Raw genomic sequence first — 19,232 nt, 5'->3', positions numbered from 1 at the left:
GACTTCTAATCTAAGGAGGTATATTATCATAGCTGACAATAGGGAAATTAATCTCTCCTTAAGATAAATTCTTATACAGCACTGCAATGCTATCGTACCCCTATCCTCAGAGTTCAGTTACTGAAGGAAGTGAATCTTTCTATTGCTGGGAGCTGAGATCTGTCTTCAAGGTTTGGAACAAAAGTCCCAAAATAGAAGACAATGTTTGGGACAATATGTTGGCATCTGTTCCTAGCATTGCCTCCAGTTCAAAGACTGACAAGTTGCTCCAGGGCACTCCGATTATTCAGGATCCATGAATATACTTATGGTAGAATTAAACTCCAAAATTAATACCTGATTTGTTTTTCAACAGGTTCTCTGACCCTGAGAACACATCATGTTCAAGATTCCAAAATGGGATTTGTGATCAACGCCATCTATTCCATGGCCTATGGGCTCCACAACATGCAGATGTCCCTTTGCCCAGGCTATGCAGGACTCTGTGATGCAATGAAGCCAATTGATGGGCGGAAACTTTTGGACTCCCTGATGAAAACCAACTTTACTGGGGTTTCTGGAGATATGATCCTATTTGATGAGAATGGAGACTCTCCAGGAAGGTATTGTTAGATTTCTCCTCTAGACAACAGAGCCTAAATGAGAACCAACTCTACATGCTGAGATACTCGTCTCCTTCTTTTGTGGCTATTTAGGCTTCCTGGCCATGTTTGCCAAACCCTAATATTCCAAAGTGAGCAAAACAGAGACAACACCTTATTCCCTGTAGCCAAGGAAAAGCATTGATGCTGAGGTCCACAATATGCTTTTGAAATCACCACCACATTTCAGAGATCTAAACTGGGAGCAAGAGCCTTACTTTATCATAGATAACCAAACCATCTCAATGGTTTCTCAGTGCATGTTTTGTCTTGTTATTCCCTATACTCTGTTATCCTCTTGGGTCATAGAGCTATTCTGAAACAGGAACAATTCAATTTCTGGCAATCCAGAAATAGAGTTGAGGTATTTTTATATTATTTTCTGTATCTACAGTGACTTATAAGTCATATTTTCCTTTGTTATTCTACTGTTGAAGAACTTTCACTTTATGGAGGATTGAATTGCCCTTTTCTCTGATATATCCTCTTTATTATTTCTAGAGAGGTACCCGAGAAATATGAAACTTACTTATAATTATAGGTCAACTGAAAATCACCAGGTATCCAAAATCTACTGGAATTCACAAGTACTTTATACCCCAATTCTTAACTCTGCACAGTATGTTTTTAATCCATGAGGGATGGTGTCATTGAAATTATATTCTGAGTTGTAGTAGGTCCAGATCTTCACTATGCTCTGCATCAGAACAGCAGGACCCTTAAGTCTCTCACTGCAAAATTCCAAATGCTCTTCCAACAACACCTTGTGCTTAACAGCTGTTCCTGAAAAATGTCTGTACACTCTATTTACAGTTGACCCTGCCAAGAGAAGATCTCATGAGATCCTTCTCAGCTCACACCCCACGTGCCCACCCTGTCTGCCAACAATCTTGGCTTAGCACATTTCCCTATTTTAGGTAAGCTGGAGCTTGTCCTGGATGTAGCTGTTGCCATTTACGTGCTGGACTGCTAAGTGACAGTGCCAGGTCATACATCCAGGCTAACAACCAGATATTTACTCTGTTTCAGAGATTTAAAGATTATTGCTCCAAGAGTGTTTACCAAGATAAAATGACTATGCAATACTGTTTTCTACTTTTCTCTGTTTTCTATACCCACTTGGCCAAAAGACACTTCACATGTGTTGTAATTCCTTTTAGGGCAAGTTGACCCATTAGCTCAGTCTTTAGGTTCAGGACTAGGTCTATCCTCTGATATCTATGCATCGATTTATTGTTCCTATGTATATCTCTGGAGCACTGACATTTGCTTGGGACCTGCTAACAAACTAATGAATATAGTTATCTCAGTTCAAGAGTTTTCACATCATGTCATCAAAACAGTTTCACAAATGAGACATTGAGGAAATGTTTCAGATAGTTCAGCTCTGTTCCATTGGGAAACTAATGGATTAGGCAGAACATTACTTTTCCACTCATACTCCAAATATGCTATAAAAAGGTACTTTTAGGACACTGATTCTTAACCTTTTTTGGAACGTGAATCCCTTCAGGACTCTGATAAAATTCTAGATGTTCTTTCAGGAACAATATACATAACATTTTGCAAACAATCTCTGGGAGTGCAGGCTGGCTTAAGTCTATCCATGTGGAGTAATATATCCCCATTGGTGAAAAATCCAAAACCCTCAAATAATTGGTGGTTCTAGGAGACTAAATGATTGGTGGTTTCGAGTGGTGTAACGCGCTGATTGACGTACTGATTGGATAGGAACCAAATAAAAGAGTGTGCTGTTTCCGCAATAAGAGTCAGCAGCTCTCGCTGCTCTTACCTGGCTCCCAGCGTCTGGGTGGTTATTGACACTGCGCCCTTCACCTCCCATTATATGAGCCCCCGTGGTAAACTATATATCCATGCACTACTAAACTTGAGTATTACAGTAATGCATTAATAAATTATCAGAGTTGGTCTCTGATAGCATGGACCAGATCAAGGAAAGGGTAGTTTGCAAACTTTTATTTTTCCAACTAATTCAGTTATATTTTTAAAGAAAATTACAGTTGTTCACAACCAGTCTGCACAACTGAGCATCTGTTTCAAAAGAACATTATAGCTAATATTTATTGTACATTATTGGACACTAAGCTAAGCATGCTACTTTTTAATCATATGAGGTAAGTAATATTATCATTCTTTTTTTTCAGCTGAAGAAAGTGAGGCCTACAAAGGTTAAAATACTCATCCAAAGCCAGACTCCTAAGTGATAGAGTTGATTATAATTCTGGCTTTTGGACTTCAGCTGCTTGCCTTATAATCAAATTATAAAAATGTTTTTTAGAAACATATTTGCAGGAATTATATTTTTGTTTTTGTGTTGTAAAAGTAACTGCTCTGTTGAATCAAAGAGATTCCCAACTAGACAAGCAACTAGAAGAGTCAGGAGAGATGAGGGTTCCCCTAAATTGCCAGATGTATAAGAGGAAGATCCTGAACAAAGGGAGCCAGGAGAGATAGCAACCTGTTCTTTCACATGCACTCGCAGATTGTTCCCTAGTATATTTCAATCATTTTTTAACCTCAATTCTGATTAGGGTACTATCAACCCATAATTTTGTAATGAAAACCATGGTGCCAGGTTTGTTACAGAATCCAGAATTTTGGAATTTAAAAAGGCTTACACAGTGATATAATGCCCCCAACATGCTGTGGGACAGCACTCCTTAATCAATAAATGGATATTCTGCTGTAAAACATGAATATTCATACTTGGTGTTACATAGAGACTATAAATAGCCTCAGGTTCAGGTCAGGTGTTTTCACTGGTAATTTCAAATAGATTCATGTTTTTCTGCCAGTTGAGTTTGTGAAAAAACATACAGTTTTCAGAGCTCTAAGTGTTTCATAATTACAGATGTGAAATACGGACCTGTGGTATTTATCACCAGTAATGTAGATCATAGGTCAGCCAACTGGAGTCTGCAAGTCAAACTGAGTTTGCTGTAAAGAAGGATTTTTGGAGCACAGTGACAGTCATTTAGTTAGGCACTGTAGCTGCTTTTGTACTATAATAGCATAGCTGAGTAGTTAGAGACCATCCTCAAGTCTAAAATATTATCTGTCCTTTAACAATGAAAGTTTGCTAAGCCCTAGTTTAGAGACTCCATCAGGACCTAAGTATTAAGAGGTCTGGCTGCTGTCCAGAATTGACCATAATTAGGCAGAAGGAACATGGAGAGAAAATGTCAAACTCAATACAATTGCCCATTTAAAGCAAAAATTAAGATACTATACTGTGAGGTAGATAAGTGTATATTTGTAAAATATTTGAAAAGAATGGTATAAAGGAAAGGGAAATGAAATTATACATGGCAAGATTCTTACATTTTACATTAGGTACCTTGACATTAACTTTAAGTAGAGTAAGAATGCACATTTGTAATCCCTTAAGCAATCACCAAAATTTTAATACAAGAAGAAAGGTTTAAAAGGCCAGTAAAGGGATTAAAGAAAAAGATTAACTTGAAAGAAGGCAGAAAAAGAGGAATGGAAGGACAAAAACAGACAGAGCACATAGAAAATGAGACTGAATAGTTAGAAATTACAGATACCGACCCTGAATGCACATGGACTCTTAATACACGACTCTGCTCCTAAAAGGACCATAGAGAAACAGGTGATCTGTGTCAATGTCCTACTTTTCTTGGAGAAAAATCTGAGTCTCAGGTAAGGAAAGAGACACATCCAAAGTTTCATGGCCAACTAGTAACAGTGGAAGGAAAATATGCAAACCTCAGTTATAGTCATCAAATGAGGATTTACCTTAGCATTTTTTGACATATTTATTTGTTCTTTTTTAGTTATATATGACAGTAGACTCTATTTGATATATTCATGCAAGCATGAAATATATCTTATTTTAATTAGGACCCCAGTCTTGTAGATGTATATGATGTTGAGATTCACTGTGGCATATTCATATATGTACATAGGACAGTTATATCAGGTTCGTTCCACTGTCTTTCCTATTCCTGCCCCAAGCCCCTTTCTTTCATTCCCCTTTGTCTAATCCACTGAACTCTTATTCTTCCCCTCTCCTTCCCCTTGTTGTGTGTTAGCAGTAACATGTGAGAACATTCAACTTTTGGTTTTTTGGAATTGACTTATTTCACTTAACATGATAGTCTCCAGAACCACCCATTTACCAGTGCATGTTACCTCATTTTACTCATTTTCCATTTGAAATGGCTAACTATATAGTAGAAAGGTTTCAATTATTAGTTGTGACCCATCCTCAGAAGCATGGGTCATTGCAATTGCATTATTGTATAAACCAGGGTGTGGAGTGTCTGCGGATGGACCATTGCCAATTTAGCATATATTTAAGAATGACACATTTAAAACAATAAAGGACCTTAGCATCAGACTTACAGGTGAAAGAAACTTAGGAGCCACATACTCTCATAGTCCATATCAGCTACCACTGTCAATAACTCCTGGGGAAAGAGCCTCACTACTTTCTGAGGATGCTCACTCAAATTTTCAGAGTTCTGACCAGAAGGAAATTGTGAATTATTTGTGTTCAACTAAACAACGATTTCCTCTAGTTTCGATTAAGTGCTGTAATAGAAATTGTTGGAGCATACCATTTAAAATTTTTTGTTTTTAAGGGATGTGCAAAATTCACTTATATAATTATTCAGGATATTTCAGCTGTAAATTGTGGCCATTTAAGGAAGAAACAGACATGGGGACACAGAGAAAGGGGAACAAGGGAAGAGATATGAAGGAAGCAGATTGTAAGCACAAATGACTCCAAATGAGAGCGATCAGCAAGCTTTCCTTTCATCGGGCGTCAGAGGAGCTCCTTTTCAGGGTAGAAAACGGCTCCCATTACAGATGGGCTCTGAGTTTTACAAGTTACAATGAGAGTGAACTGATCATTGAAGATTGAGGCAGAATGTGTGGGTTTGGGTAGTTAGGGAAAAATGTTGTGAAAAGTCCAAAACTTATTGTTACTGGGAAGCGATGAAAGCTCAGAACTTGGCCGGAGTTCACGGTTTATCTTCTTCCTCTGGGACCCACTGTGACCCAGACCTTCACTATTTACTTTTATCTTTCCAGGACTCATCAGCAATTGGAAAGCGTGAACGTCCATGACCTAGTGCTCAGTCCCTGCAGGACTCATGGTTACTGGGAAGGGTTCATGTCTGTCTTAGTTTTTCTCCCTCCTCTTGGACCACACTGCCCTCCTGTTTTCTGGGGAGCTGTCTTGGGGGATGTTATTTTCCATAATCCTTCACAGATCATTCACAGGGGCACAATGTGAGGAGAAGGAAGTTCCAGGAGCAGAGAGATGCCGAAACCTAGAGGCATGATGAGAAAGGTGGGAAAGGGAAGGAGGAAACAGGAAAGAAGCGCAAAAAAGACAAAGAGGGGCTGGGGATTTTATGGTCCAGTTCCCAGTGACTGGAATGGCACTCTAATCTGTGCTTCTAACACTCATTTTCTATAATGGGGGTCTTTACCAAATCTGTTGGGAACAAAACAAAACAAAAAAATTGAAAAAAACAAAACAAACAAACAAACAACCAACCAAAAAACCACCGTGAATTACTTACTGCTCTTTCTTGGAAAATAAAATTCAACCTTCTATATAAATAATAGGTAAACTAATAAATGTTAGAATTCCTATCTAAATTTTAAATAAGGGTATTTTTAAGTCACTCATTCTTTTCTCTTTTGATGGATGATAAATTCTATATTCTTTCTCTGAAAATTAAAAAATAAAAATATCTCATACCAATTCTGAAAAGAAGGGGAAAATCTTTGTTATGGAGAATTATTCTTATGTAGTTCTTTTTCAGTGCACTGATACTGAAGGTTTTAAAGCAATGGGATATTTTCACAGCTTGTTATTATTGATAATATCTTTCTATTTGTCAAGTAGGTAAGAAACAATTAACATAAAAAAAGAGATTAATTCTGAAAGGAAGATTTATTGTCTCCAATGTGATTATACAAGGTTGATGGGTTAAATGAAAAATATGATTTAACATTTCTTTGAATAATTTTCCTATCAAGTATGACATTTTCTATTCTATACAGTTTCATATTTATTTTCCAAAAACTAAATCCCTTTACTTTTTAACATTTCTCATACATAAAAGAGTCACGAGTGAAAGATAATAACATTAAAATGTAAAGTGCTTAAAGTTTTACATTATCTAAACAACCAAAAATTGATCTGTTAGCTGCAGCAATAGATTTGGAGTAATATAATGTAGAAAAAAGAATAATTGACTTGAAATGTAAAGGCAGAATTTAGGTCCTAGCTCTGACACCTTCTCTGCAACTTTGTTATACAGGTATACCTGATGCATACCTCAGGTAGTCTCAGTTCTATTATCTGCGAAATAAACATTTTGGACCAGAATTTGGCAGACTTAAGAATCAGTGGAAATAGGATTGATGTCTTGTTTTTGAGTGTGGAAAGATACCCTCATATCTTCTCAAATTAGCATCAGCAGAGAAAGAAGCCTGCTGACATTGACATTTCTTTCTCTTTCCCAGACCAGAATGTTCAAAGGTTATTTGCTCACAGAAAGTCACCTTTTAAGACTTAGCAGCCTGTATATTTGAAGTAGCCTGTGACATAATACATGAACTCTTTTTACTTCAGTGCTTTGTGTTCTAACATCTTGATTCATGGCATGCTCTCTGGCCATAGGAAAACTGTGACAGTGTCGAAAGGAAAGTGAGCTATGAATTTTTATTTAGAAGTGGAATTAGATAGTTATCCCAGTTTGTTACCTACTTCAAATAAAACACCACAGGATAATTCTTAAGTTATTTAACAACCAAAAAAATATATATGAATGGATTCTCATTCTGAAAAAAAAAAAAAAAAAAAAAACTACAGTAAAAATTGTGACTAGGAATAAAAAAAAAAAACCTCTTACAAAGGAGATTTAATATACCAACATCAATTTTGTTCTTTTTATTTCTGTAAAGAATGTTGGTGTAGGGTCACTGGAACCCAAAACCTAGGATGTACTCTATCCATATCCATTTCCAGATGGCTGAACATACTGAACATGGAAAGTTGGAGGAAGTTTTTATGGGTTAGTTGCCTATCTGCCTGAACCATGTATGTAGGGTTAAAAAGCATGTGAAGACATGGTGTACCTGTGGCATTCCTGTAGGAACCAACAGTGGTGTTATTGCTCATCTGATGTCCTCAGATGGGAAAATTATTTTAAAAATGTTTCTCTGGAAATGTTCTTACATATAAGAAAAGGCTTGTAAATAAGCATGTTGGTTTGCCCTATTTATATGTTTATCCCTTACTCAAAATAAGAATAACAACAAATAAAGACTGAGAACTCACCAAGTATTCCTCTCTTCCAGTATTTTTACATTGCATAGGTTCTTTAGAAATTATTTTCAGGCTTTAAAAAAAAAATCATTCTGGAAATTGCCTTTATACAATGAACTTAACAGTTGACAAAGGGTAAAATAAGAAAGGCAAAAGCCGGCCTTATTCAAGTTACTCCCACACAGCCTAATACCGAAAACAAGATCAAAGATTTACAAATTTCTCACTTGTCTAGTAAAGGAAAATTTGATCATTGGAATGGAGATAAAAACTCTTTTTTTTCAGAAGCCCAACAGTAGTTCTCACTTAAATTTCTTGCAGTTATTTAAAAACTGCTCCATCATCCTGTTGAGGTTAAGTCAGTTTCTCACAAGGGATTATTTTCTATTTCAGGTATAAGTTTAAATATAAATAAATAAGTACATGAATAAATAAAACAGAAGAATGATCTCTAAAGAGAAAACAAAATGGCAGATAGGTTTTGGTTATCTAAGCATACTGTCTTGTAAAATTACAATGCTACTTATCTGACACCAGCTATATATAAAGGAATGAAGTCATTTTCATTTTTATTGAAGATTATTTATATTCTTAGCTGAATAATTATTGTTTTTTTATTTCTCAGGTATGAAATAATGAATTTCAAGGAAATGGGAAAAGATTACTTCGATTATATCAATGTTGGAAGTTGGGACAATGGAGAACTAAAAATGGATGATGATGAAGTATGGACCAAGAAAAATAACATCATCAGATCTGTGTGCAGTGAACCATGTGAGAAAGGCCAGATAAAGGTAAAACAGAGGCCATATTTCTTTCATTTTTGTTGTAAATTCAACAGTGTTGGTGACCATTGGCTATTTTTTTAAATTGAGACTTCCTTTACTTTTTGCATTGTAAGCTTTTAGCCTTAGAACTTGTGGGATTTTTTTTCTTTATTCTTATTAATTCCTTAGATCTAGCATGCAAGAAATAATAGTTGTGGTAGTTGGTCTGAGCTGATGAAACCAATGGAAGCATCATGTTCTACCCCCACTTTCTGCTTATACAAGACTTTGAAGACTGTTTCCTATAAGTGAATGATTTAGAATTGGAAAACATGCTAATTCTCATTAATTCAACAAATATCTATCAAATGCCTCTTAATGTAATAGTTAATATCAATGGGGGAAAATGAGTGAGACATCCTTTATTGTCAGATTTTGTATAGATGAGAAAAATATGATGGTCATGAAATAGCAGTTATCATGAAAAATGTGCTACTTCCTCAAGAAAGAAAGAAAAGGACTACGTAAGTTTTTGGGGGTGGGAGGGTGAAGGAGAGCTTTCTTCTGAATAAAATGTAAAACAATGGGCCATAAAAATGCATGTGGTTCAATAGAGAGATCATTAATGTAGAGGGAACTGTAACTGGAAAGATGCAGAAATAATCAATGGGATAGTTTTTCAACAGCAGTGAATTATTTAGGGTATATAAATGACTGCTCTAAATGATTATTATAAATGAAAAAGTCGAGATTTGTGGAAAGTCTTCACAGTCACACTAAATAAATTGACTTAGTTTTTATTAAACAGGAGTCAAAGAAAAACTTTGACTGAGATGTTGACATTAATTGAGCTATCATAGGTGAAGATCAATGAGTAAATTTATAAATCTTAAAAAAAAGATGGAAGAGATAAGTGATAGGACACTGTGATAATTCTGACAAGGGCCTGAATTGGGAAGAAATAGTGAGGACAAAAAAAAAAAAAATAACAGAATGAATCAAACAACATTACCCTATGTAGATTTATGATTACACAAACGGTATGCCTTGACTCCATGTATAAACAGAGAAACAACATGTATCCCATTTGTTTACAATAAAAAAAAAAAAAAGAAAGAGGGGACAGGATGTATATTTGGGAGAAACCTTACAAAGAGACTCAGTCAATCCTGGCTACTGACTGGATACCAGGTTGGAAAAGAAAATGGATTCAAGACAATCAACTGTAATTACAGGTCTTGGTAACTAAAAAGAGCCATTGTCAGGAATAACAAATGAGGATGGTTTTAGAGAAAAGGTGGTGGGTTATTTGTTGAGTATGTTAGTTTAGAGATAGCGAGTCCATGATGATTGGTCCAGAACAATGAGAAATAAGATCCAGATTTAGATATTTATTAAATGGAGTTGAAGTTAAAACTGATAGTGTAGATAAAATTGCTCAACCTAGAAGTTTCTATAAAAAATTATGCAGACCAAGAAAAAGTCTTGAAGAATGTCTTCTTTAAAGTTTAAAGGAAGAGAAAGAGGTAGAAGCTGTACGATCAGGTTCAGAGAACCCATCAGAACTTGCTGTCAGGTAAGTCAGTTGTCAGTGGAAGATGAATCAGGAAAGAAGAGGAGTGAGGTAAAGACCTGAAAACTGAAGATCAGCTGTTCATCTGGGTCTTCTGAAGATAGAAGTCTGCCCAGTGGAGCAGAATATAATGGTAACTGAGCATTAAGAAACGTGTGGTGAAAAGTAGGCAACAGTTTGGTAATTTCAGGCATAGGAAATCTGCTTTTACACTGATGTGTCCTAACTAATAGGAAATAAAAAGAACGAAGAGGAGAATGGAAAATAATTAAAAAACAGAAATAAGTTATTTATTGGTGTGTGTCATGGTTTAAATATGAGTTGTCCTTTAAAAGCTCATGTGTAAGACAATGCAAGAATGTTCCAAGGTGAAATGATTACATTACGAGAGCTGAAACTTAATCAGTGGATTCATTTACAGATAGGAATTAACTTGGTGGTAACCATAGGCAGATAGGTTGTGGCTGGAGGAAGTAGATGACTGGAAGCATACCTTTGGGATTTATATTTTGTCCCTGGTAAGTGGCACTCCATTGCTCTCCACTTGATGGTTGCCATATCCTGAACTGCTTTCCTCTGCCATTACCTTCACCATGATGTTATGCCTCATCTTGCATCACCTGATCATGAACTGAACCTCTGAAATTGTGAACCAAAGTGGTTTTTCTCCTTTAAATAATTGTGGTTAGCTCTTTTGGTCACAGCAACACAAAGCTGACTAAAACAGGTATAATATCCTAGGAGAAAAAAGTAATATCAAAATAATTTGTTTATGAAATAGTTACACAGTATAATTTTAGGCTGTGCATATACCTTAAGATGTTTTCCTTGAGCTTTTCAATCAACCTCACCTTCACCAGTTTATAACACAGATGAGATTTTAGATTGAAACTGAAATATTTTTATTTCATTTCTCTTTATGAAATTATGGCATTTGCTGGTAAATGGATGGAACTAGAGACTATCATGCTAAATGAAATAAGCCAATTCCAAAAAGCAAAGACCAAATGTTCTCTCTGATATGCAGATGATAACTCACAATAAGGGGGGAGTAGGGAAGAACAGAAGTGCTTTGGATTAGACAAAGGGGAATGAGGGAAGGGAGGAAGAATGGAAATAGGAAAGATAATAGACTGAATCAGACATTACTTTCCTATGTGCATATATGATTACATGACCAATGTAATTCTACATCATGTACAACCAAAAGAATGAGAAGTTATATTCCATATATGTATGTATGTATAATATGCCAAAATATATTATACTGTCATCATAACTAATAAGAACAAACTAAAAATAAAATAAATAAATAAAATATACTAAGGACTGGGCAAGTGGCTCAGTGGTAAAGAATGTCTGGGTTTAATCCCCAATCCCCCCGAGAAAAAAACCCTGAAATAGTGTTGTATTAATTGTAAGTTCCTCAAAGTGTCATTCTGAAGATTTGAAAAGCATAAGACTAGAAGGAAGAAAGCCAAAGTCAAAGAAGATAGAAACTGAATTTTATTAATAATGGCTAGGGGCTAGAGTTGTGGCTCAGTGGTAGAGCGCTTGCCTAGCATGTGTGAGGCACCGGGTTCGATTCTCAGGACCCCATATAAATAAATGAGTAAAATAAAGGTCTATCAACATCTAAAAAATATTCTAAAAAAAATAATGGCTAAAAGACTCAATGGCTTACAAAACATATGGAAATTTCTGTATATCTTGTTACAGTATACAGAAAGAATTATAAACTAAAACCTACAGGCTAAATCTGACATGCTGCTTGCCTTCTCAAATAAAGTTTTATAAAAATACAGCCAAGCTGTCTTCCTGTCTTCCTTCCTTCCTTCCACCCTCTTTCCCTCCCCACTCTTTCTTCCTTTTTATCCTTTTCAGAAACAGTTTAGTAACTCTTGATGTACAGTGACAAAAGAGTTCTGCACCTTGGCCAATCTTGCAACCAAGTTCTTCATGTGAAATCCAGTATTGACGCACCCAAAATATCAATTGTTCATGATCTCCACTGCTTCCTTAAAAATGGTTATACAAAAAATAACCATATGAATATTCATTGTTTTAATGCATTTAATACAGCGATACATTTTGAGCCTGTAACTTCAAAATGCTGAATGTCTTTTTTGAGAGATTTCTTCACATGTTTTTTTCTACCCCATTCTTCTGGGAATAATCTATACAGCAGGAACTGGAAGGTGACTGAGTAGTAGATCACTTAGTATGTCCAAGGCCCTAGATTCAATCCCTAGCACTGCAAATACCAAAACCATAAAGAACTTTACACGTTGGAAGAATTTGATTCCCTATTATAATATTTTTAATGCTTATTATCTTCTAATAAAGTTTGTTGAGTCTTTTATTTATACTTTCCAAACTCTGGTTTTCTAATCATATCTCATTTTCATTCCATTAAGTGTACAGTTGACAATACTCTTTTATTATGGTTTAAAGTTATTACTGAGCAAATTTATTGATGGTAGTATCTTATGGGGTTGTTCAGAGAATTTATAACTTAGTTTCCACGAAAGGGTTTAGTCTAGTAAATGTTCAAATGTGTTACACATTGTTAATAATAAAGAAATGTGTCACAGATTGTTAATAATAAAGAAAGTAACACTACTTCCAGTAGTGGGAAAGAATAGGAGCTGCTATGAAAGAGAATTTTCACTATATCTTTTATTCAAACCAAATGCAGAACATATGAAAAAAATGGTTTTGAATGATAAGGAGACATACTAAGTTGCCATGATTGATTCAAAGAGATTGTAATATTGGGATTATTCTAGGAAAGGTACATAAACTTATTTTGGCAAAATACTGACATTTTTAACCAATGAAAAATGAACCATAGGAATTCAGTGTATTTCTAGTGGGGGAAAAGCAGCTTTTACTCACCTTTCCTTTCTGAAGTCTGAAAAAAGAATCTTTCATTATTTTAAATATATCTATTTACATTACATAACCTAATAATTTTTTAAAGGTAATTTTACCAAGTGTAGTTGAAATTATTTTATAAATAACATTCTTCCTTCCTCTATCTGATTCTTTGTATGCTTATTTTAAATAAAGAATAGGTAGTATTTTAGGAAGTTCTGTGCTATATAAATCACTGTGATGTTTTATTTAACCCTCAGGAATTCCCACAAAGTATTATTATAATCAATACAGTAGGCTCTGTTTGAGGCATTTGGGCATCAGCTAGAGGAATAATGAGGGCATATAACTATTCAGTGACTCTAAGCAAGACTAGAACCTGGGCCTCTTGATTCCTGAGCCAATAGTCTTTCTGTTATATTTTTCACATTATGAATCTTTCTTCTAATAAAGCCCAAGATTTCTAAGTATGAGCCTTGATATCTATCATACATTATTTGATATCTTGTTTACTCTAACAGGAAGTGAGCTGACTATATAATATACTTCAGTATTCTCCTCTAAAAATGAATAAAATAATATAAGCAGCAACCTCATTCAGAGCTGTTCTAATGTTGTAATGGCATCACAGCACAGGGCATACACTAAATCCTCTGTAAATAGTCAGTATTATGGTAAAGAGTTTTGTGACTGGATTCAGCAGGTCTAATTAGCAATTTTGCCTCATTTAGATTATTTTAGGGAAAGGATGCTTCAGGTCCATTTGTCATCATTTCCTACTTAAAATGTATTGCTGCAGTATCCAGTCAGCACAAGGGACAATGCAAAATGCAAAATAGAAATACCACTTACAATTGTATGTGGCTATAGGTGTTTAGATAATATTATCAAAGTTCATTGAAAAGGTCAGCATCTAAGACAAGGAATATAAAGCAAAATCAAAATGTTTTATTTATTTCTAAGAACATTGACTGAATTATCCTCTATTCCACAGAAGCTTTTCATGCACCAGTGATGGCAGGAAGAAATAAAAGACACATCCATTTCTAAAGAAAAACATCTGGGACTCTTTCAACCATTAAATTATTTCAATTATTTTCTATTACCTTAAAAAATCAAATAGATGAAGCAGTATATAATAGTCTAAATGACCTTTTTTTACAACTGTCCTGAGGATAGCAAAGTTTTTAATGAATGAGGAAGAAATGGACTGAACTTTGAATCAGATTTTTAGTAGAAAGAGACCAAGAGATCGTGTCCGAAAATCCTTCATCTTCTGCCACTGTTTTTATCCAATACAAATTTGTAATTATTTTATCAATATTTTTAATATTGGAAGAATGCAATGTTTTTTCTCACAATTATTCAGTTAGTGGAGAAAGCCAAGATAAATTCAGAGAGCAAAAGTTCTTAATTTGAAGAAAAAGAGGAATATTCAGTTGTTTACATGTATCCGTATGACATAGACATGAGCACAAATGCAGGGTTTCAGTTAAATACAGATATCCAAAAATAGTTATCCAAAGATTTGTGTATCACTTAATTCTCAACGCAGCTAACCAACTTGGGATGTTGGACTCACTGTTTGAACTCATCCTTGGTTTATTTAATTACAAAATGAGAATATTGATGCTCATTCTACTTGTCTGATAACCTTTGAAAGAGTGTATGTGAAGACCTTATCTGTTTTGAAAAGCAGTACATTTGAAGAAATGATTGCTGGATTTTCATCTATGCAAATTATTAACCAAAATGTAAACGTTTGCCTCAGGTGATCCGGAAGGGAGAAGTCAGCTGTTGTTGGACCTGCACACCTTGTAAGGAGAATGAGTACGTCTTTGATGAGTACACCTGCAAAGCATGCCAGCTGGGTTCCTGGCCCACTGATGACCTGACAGGTACATGTGTCACAATCTCAGCCCCTTCATCTAAAATTGACTGAAAACAGGCAAACACTGGAGAAAGGGATCACATCTCCAAGTATTTCTCATCTTAGGTGGTCATATTTATGGGATAAATAGTTCTCTGAAGAACACAAGCCTTCCCAAAGCCTGAGCTAATCATGACAATCTTTAGATCTTTGGAATGATCTGTCTATACCTCCATCCTCATTCTAGAATTAGATCAAAATTCCTAGATTGTCCGTCCATCCTCAGGACATTCCCAGATGTTCCTAAGCAGGGACTCAGTTAATTATGTCCTTTGAGGAGCACAGGGAAAAGTATTACCTAAGAAAAGACTGGAATACATCCCAACATGTTCCAAAGCAAATGATAAAGCCAAATTGTGTAGAAATTTGACTAAAATTATTTGCTATTCTTAATACTTTTCCTTAACTTAAACCAGGAACCTCCAACTAATAAGAGCTTTTAAACTAATGTTGGCACAGGTCAAAACATTTCTCTGCTTGTTTATTTTTTGCTTTTATGTTTTGGATTGGCTTTTTATGTTTTTAGTCCAAAGAATGATCCTCTATATCCTTGTGTTTCTCACTCTATATTTCAAAGTCATTTCAAGTTTTTGCAATACCAAAGCAGATTGTGTTTCCTCCCAACTTTGCTTCCAACTTTTCATCAATATATGCATTGAATCCTATTGTCCTGTTTGCCTAATGAAATAAAGATATGGAAATTAAAATACTGCCCTTGCCTTAAAGAAACTCACAGTTTTCATGTGGAATGGTAAATAGTAAAAGTGATGATAATATAATGAAGGTGTAGACTTCTGGCCAGGGGAGGATGAGGAGCGCACCCATAGGTAGAAAGGAGCACTCCAGGCAGAGGGCTCATCATGTGATATGTCGGGTCACCTAGTGACCAGCTTAACCCCTCAGCATTGAGATGAATTTGAATGCTAGAAGATCATAAGGTCAGCAGTGTTAGACTCCATCTCTCACAGGGTGAGTGATTATTCTTGCTAGTTGTATTAGCTTACTTCAAAATCCTGGGTATAAACATCCTGTGATCCTGGACCTTTTGAGACTTGCTTACATTACAGTTTTTTGGCAATTGGTATTTATACAAAAGATTTCCTTTTTATGTTTTCATTTGTGCATTATAATTATACTTAATAGTGGGGTTTATTTAGATAAAACCACATACACATAGAATGTAATCTGCTCCCCTTGATCCATAAGCATTTGGTTGAGTCCATAAACACAGAACCCATGGATAAAGCATCAGACCATATATATATATTTGTCCTATATTATGTAAGACTGTGCTGTTGAAAATGAAAATGAGCATAGTCTATTATTTCATTCATTCAGTAGGTATATGTCTTATTATTACTATTTTCATTACAGTAATGGGTGATGGAGAAATTGAATTGAAAACTTATACATGGTTCATATGCCCCTTGGTCCCCCACCTAGTAGTCCTTATATATCTTAGGATGTTGGGGGAGAGAGACACACATGTGCACACACTGACAAATTGTGTTCAGAAGTATGAAGTAGAAGAACAGGAGTTAAAAATGAAAATATTAGAGAATACAATTGTAGTCAGAAAAGGTTTTTGGAAGAAGCAAAAATTAGCTGAGACCTACATGATAAATAGAAATAATTAACACATCATGGGGAAAAGGGCATTTTGTACCAAGAAAACAGCACATGTATAGGTCTGTATAAGGGGAAGCAGTTTGGAGAACGGTATCAGAAGAGATTTAAAATAATAACAGGGGCAAGATCATGTATAGCCTACGAACATGCTCAGGATTTGCAAGTTTTAAGTATATTGAAAACCCATTGCAAGGTCTCAGTAGATGTAAAAACATTAAGAATTAATGTATACTTTTTTTTTTTTTTTTTTTTTTTTGCAGTGCTGGGGATCAAACCCAGGGCTTTGTGTTTGCAAGGCAAGCACTCTACTGACTGAGCTATCTCCCCAGCCCTAATGTATACTTTTAAAAATAGCATTCTGATTGCTGTGAGGGAGAAAATTTTGGGTACAGATGGAAGGTGGGAGCAGGTAGACAAATTAAATGGTTGTCACTACTGAGTTCTCAGTCTCCTGTCCTTAGTGCTTTGGGAGATGCAAGATATATACTTTGGTATAGAATTTATAAGGCATTTAAAAGGTTGTGAAGCTTAATGCTTTAAAGATTAGAAAAATAAATACATTCTTTCATAAAGATCAAGAGTTTAAATTTTTATCAGACCAGTTTGAGATGCTTTTGAGATTATTAAATGGGAATTAATTCATTTAATAAATTAAGGAATTAGCTTGTGCCAGAAAATGTAATAGGGTCTGGAAATACAAAGATACTGTCTAAGTTTTTAAGAAACTCTTAATCTAATGGGAGAAAAGTAATTAACAACATGGTGAAGTTAGCACTAGAGATGAGGAAGAAATGGGTACCGAGGACAAATGAGGATGGCTTTGTCAACCTTGCAGAATTTGGGAAGCTTTAATCTTAAATCACAAGTGGAAGCTCACTTTTTCAAAGGGACCATGAACATATGACAAAGCAGCTCTTTCAGAATTGTTAATGCCATAACCTAAAGATCAAGGAAGGACTGGTGTTTTTCTTTTTTTTTTTCCTTTTTTCCTTAGTATAACATGTATACATGTTTTATTTGTTGCCTCTTATCCCAGAGACTTTCTAAAAACTATTCTTTCCACTGCTCACTCCACTTCATTCCTCTTTCTAATCATCTTTCTTGAGTAACAAGTATTCTCTTATTTAAATTTCTTTACTTGTGCATTATAGTTATACATAATAGTGGGGTTCATTTTGACTCAATCATACATGCCCGGAATGTAGTTTGCTCCTTTTCAGTTCCCACTGCTTCTACTTTTCCTCCCTTTCCCCCTCCCCCTTTTCACCTTCCTCCACTCTACTGGTCTTTCCTTCCATTTATTTATTATTTTTATTTGATGCATGACAGATACACATAAAGGTGGCATTCACCATGATATATTTATAGAAGTACATAGAAAAATTCCATCAACTTCACTCTGCAGTTCCTCCCTTTTCCAATCCCTCTTTCTTCCCCCTCAATCTCCTTTCTCTGTTCCACTGATCTCCCTTCTATTTCCATGAAGTTTCTCCTTTTTTTGCACTTTTTTAAATCTAGGTTTTGCATATGAGAGAAAACATTTGACCATTGATTTTCTAAGTCTGTCATATTTGACCTAGCATGTTAGTCTTCAGTTCCATCCATTTACCAGCAAATGCTATAACTTCATTCTTCTCTATGACTGAGTAAAACCCCATTGTGTATATATACTACATATACTACATCTTCTTTATCCATTTATCTGTTTATAGGTACTTGGGTTGGTTCCATAACTTGGCTATTGTGATTTGCCCTCCTATTCACTTTGATATTCCTGTATCACCATAATATGCTGATTATAGATCTTCTGGCTAAATATCAAGCAGTGCAATAGCTGGGTCATATGGTGGTTCTATTCCTAGTCTTTCAAAGAACCTCCAGACTGCTTTTCAAAGTGGTTGTACTAATTTGCAGTTCCACCAACAATGTATGAGTATTCATTTTCTCCCACATCTTTACCTGCATGTATTATTATTTGTATTTTTGATGAATATCCTTCTAACTGGAGTGAGATGAAATCTCAATGTAGTTTTTATTTGCTTTTCTCTCATTGTTAGGGATGATGAACATTATCCCCATATTTACTGGTCATCTGTATTTCTTCTTTTGAGAAATGTCCGTTTAATTCTTTTGCTCATTTGTTGACTAAGTTTTGATTTTTGATGTTAAGTTTTTTGAATTTGTTATGTATTCTGGATATTAATCCTCTGTTAGAAGAGTAACTGGCAAACAGTTTCTCCCATTTGTAGGCTCTCTCTTTATACTTTTATTTCCTTTGCTGTGCAGAAGCTTTTAAAATTGATCCTGTCCTACTTATTGATTGTTGGTTTTATTTCTTGAGCTTTAGAAAACTTATTTAAGAAGTTGATACCTGCACCAGTGTGTTGGAGTATTGAGACTATGCTTTCTTGTTTCAGTTGCAAAGTTGTTGATCTAATTCCTAGGATTTGATCCACCTTGAGTTGACTTTTGTACAGAG

The 19,232-nt window shown here is 35.1% G+C and overlaps 1 protein-coding gene across 4 annotated transcripts in view; it reads left to right on the top strand.

Annotated features, from left to right (window-relative positions):
• Grm5 (glutamate metabotropic receptor 5) overlaps nt 1-19,232 on the top strand; it is a 462,620-nt gene that overhangs the window by 370,928 nt on the left and 72,460 nt on the right. For all 4 annotated transcript variants that reach the window (XM_047516832.1, XM_047516831.1, XM_047516835.1 and 1 more), the window contains 3 exons: nt 356-602; nt 8,603-8,771; nt 14,966-15,092. In XM_047516832.1, the coding sequence (XP_047372788.1) occupies nt 356-602; nt 8,603-8,771; nt 14,966-15,092 (543 nt within the window). The remainder of the gene's footprint in view (nt 1-355; nt 603-8,602; nt 8,772-14,965; nt 15,093-19,232) is intronic.

This window comes from Sciurus carolinensis, chromosome 11 (assembly GCF_902686445.1).
Source record: "Sciurus carolinensis chromosome 11, mSciCar1.2, whole genome shotgun sequence".
NCBI classification, from domain to species: domain Eukaryota; kingdom Metazoa; phylum Chordata; class Mammalia; order Rodentia; family Sciuridae; genus Sciurus; species Sciurus carolinensis.
Note: the sequence above shows the minus strand (reverse complement) of the source record. Positions and strands in the feature narration are given on the sequence as shown.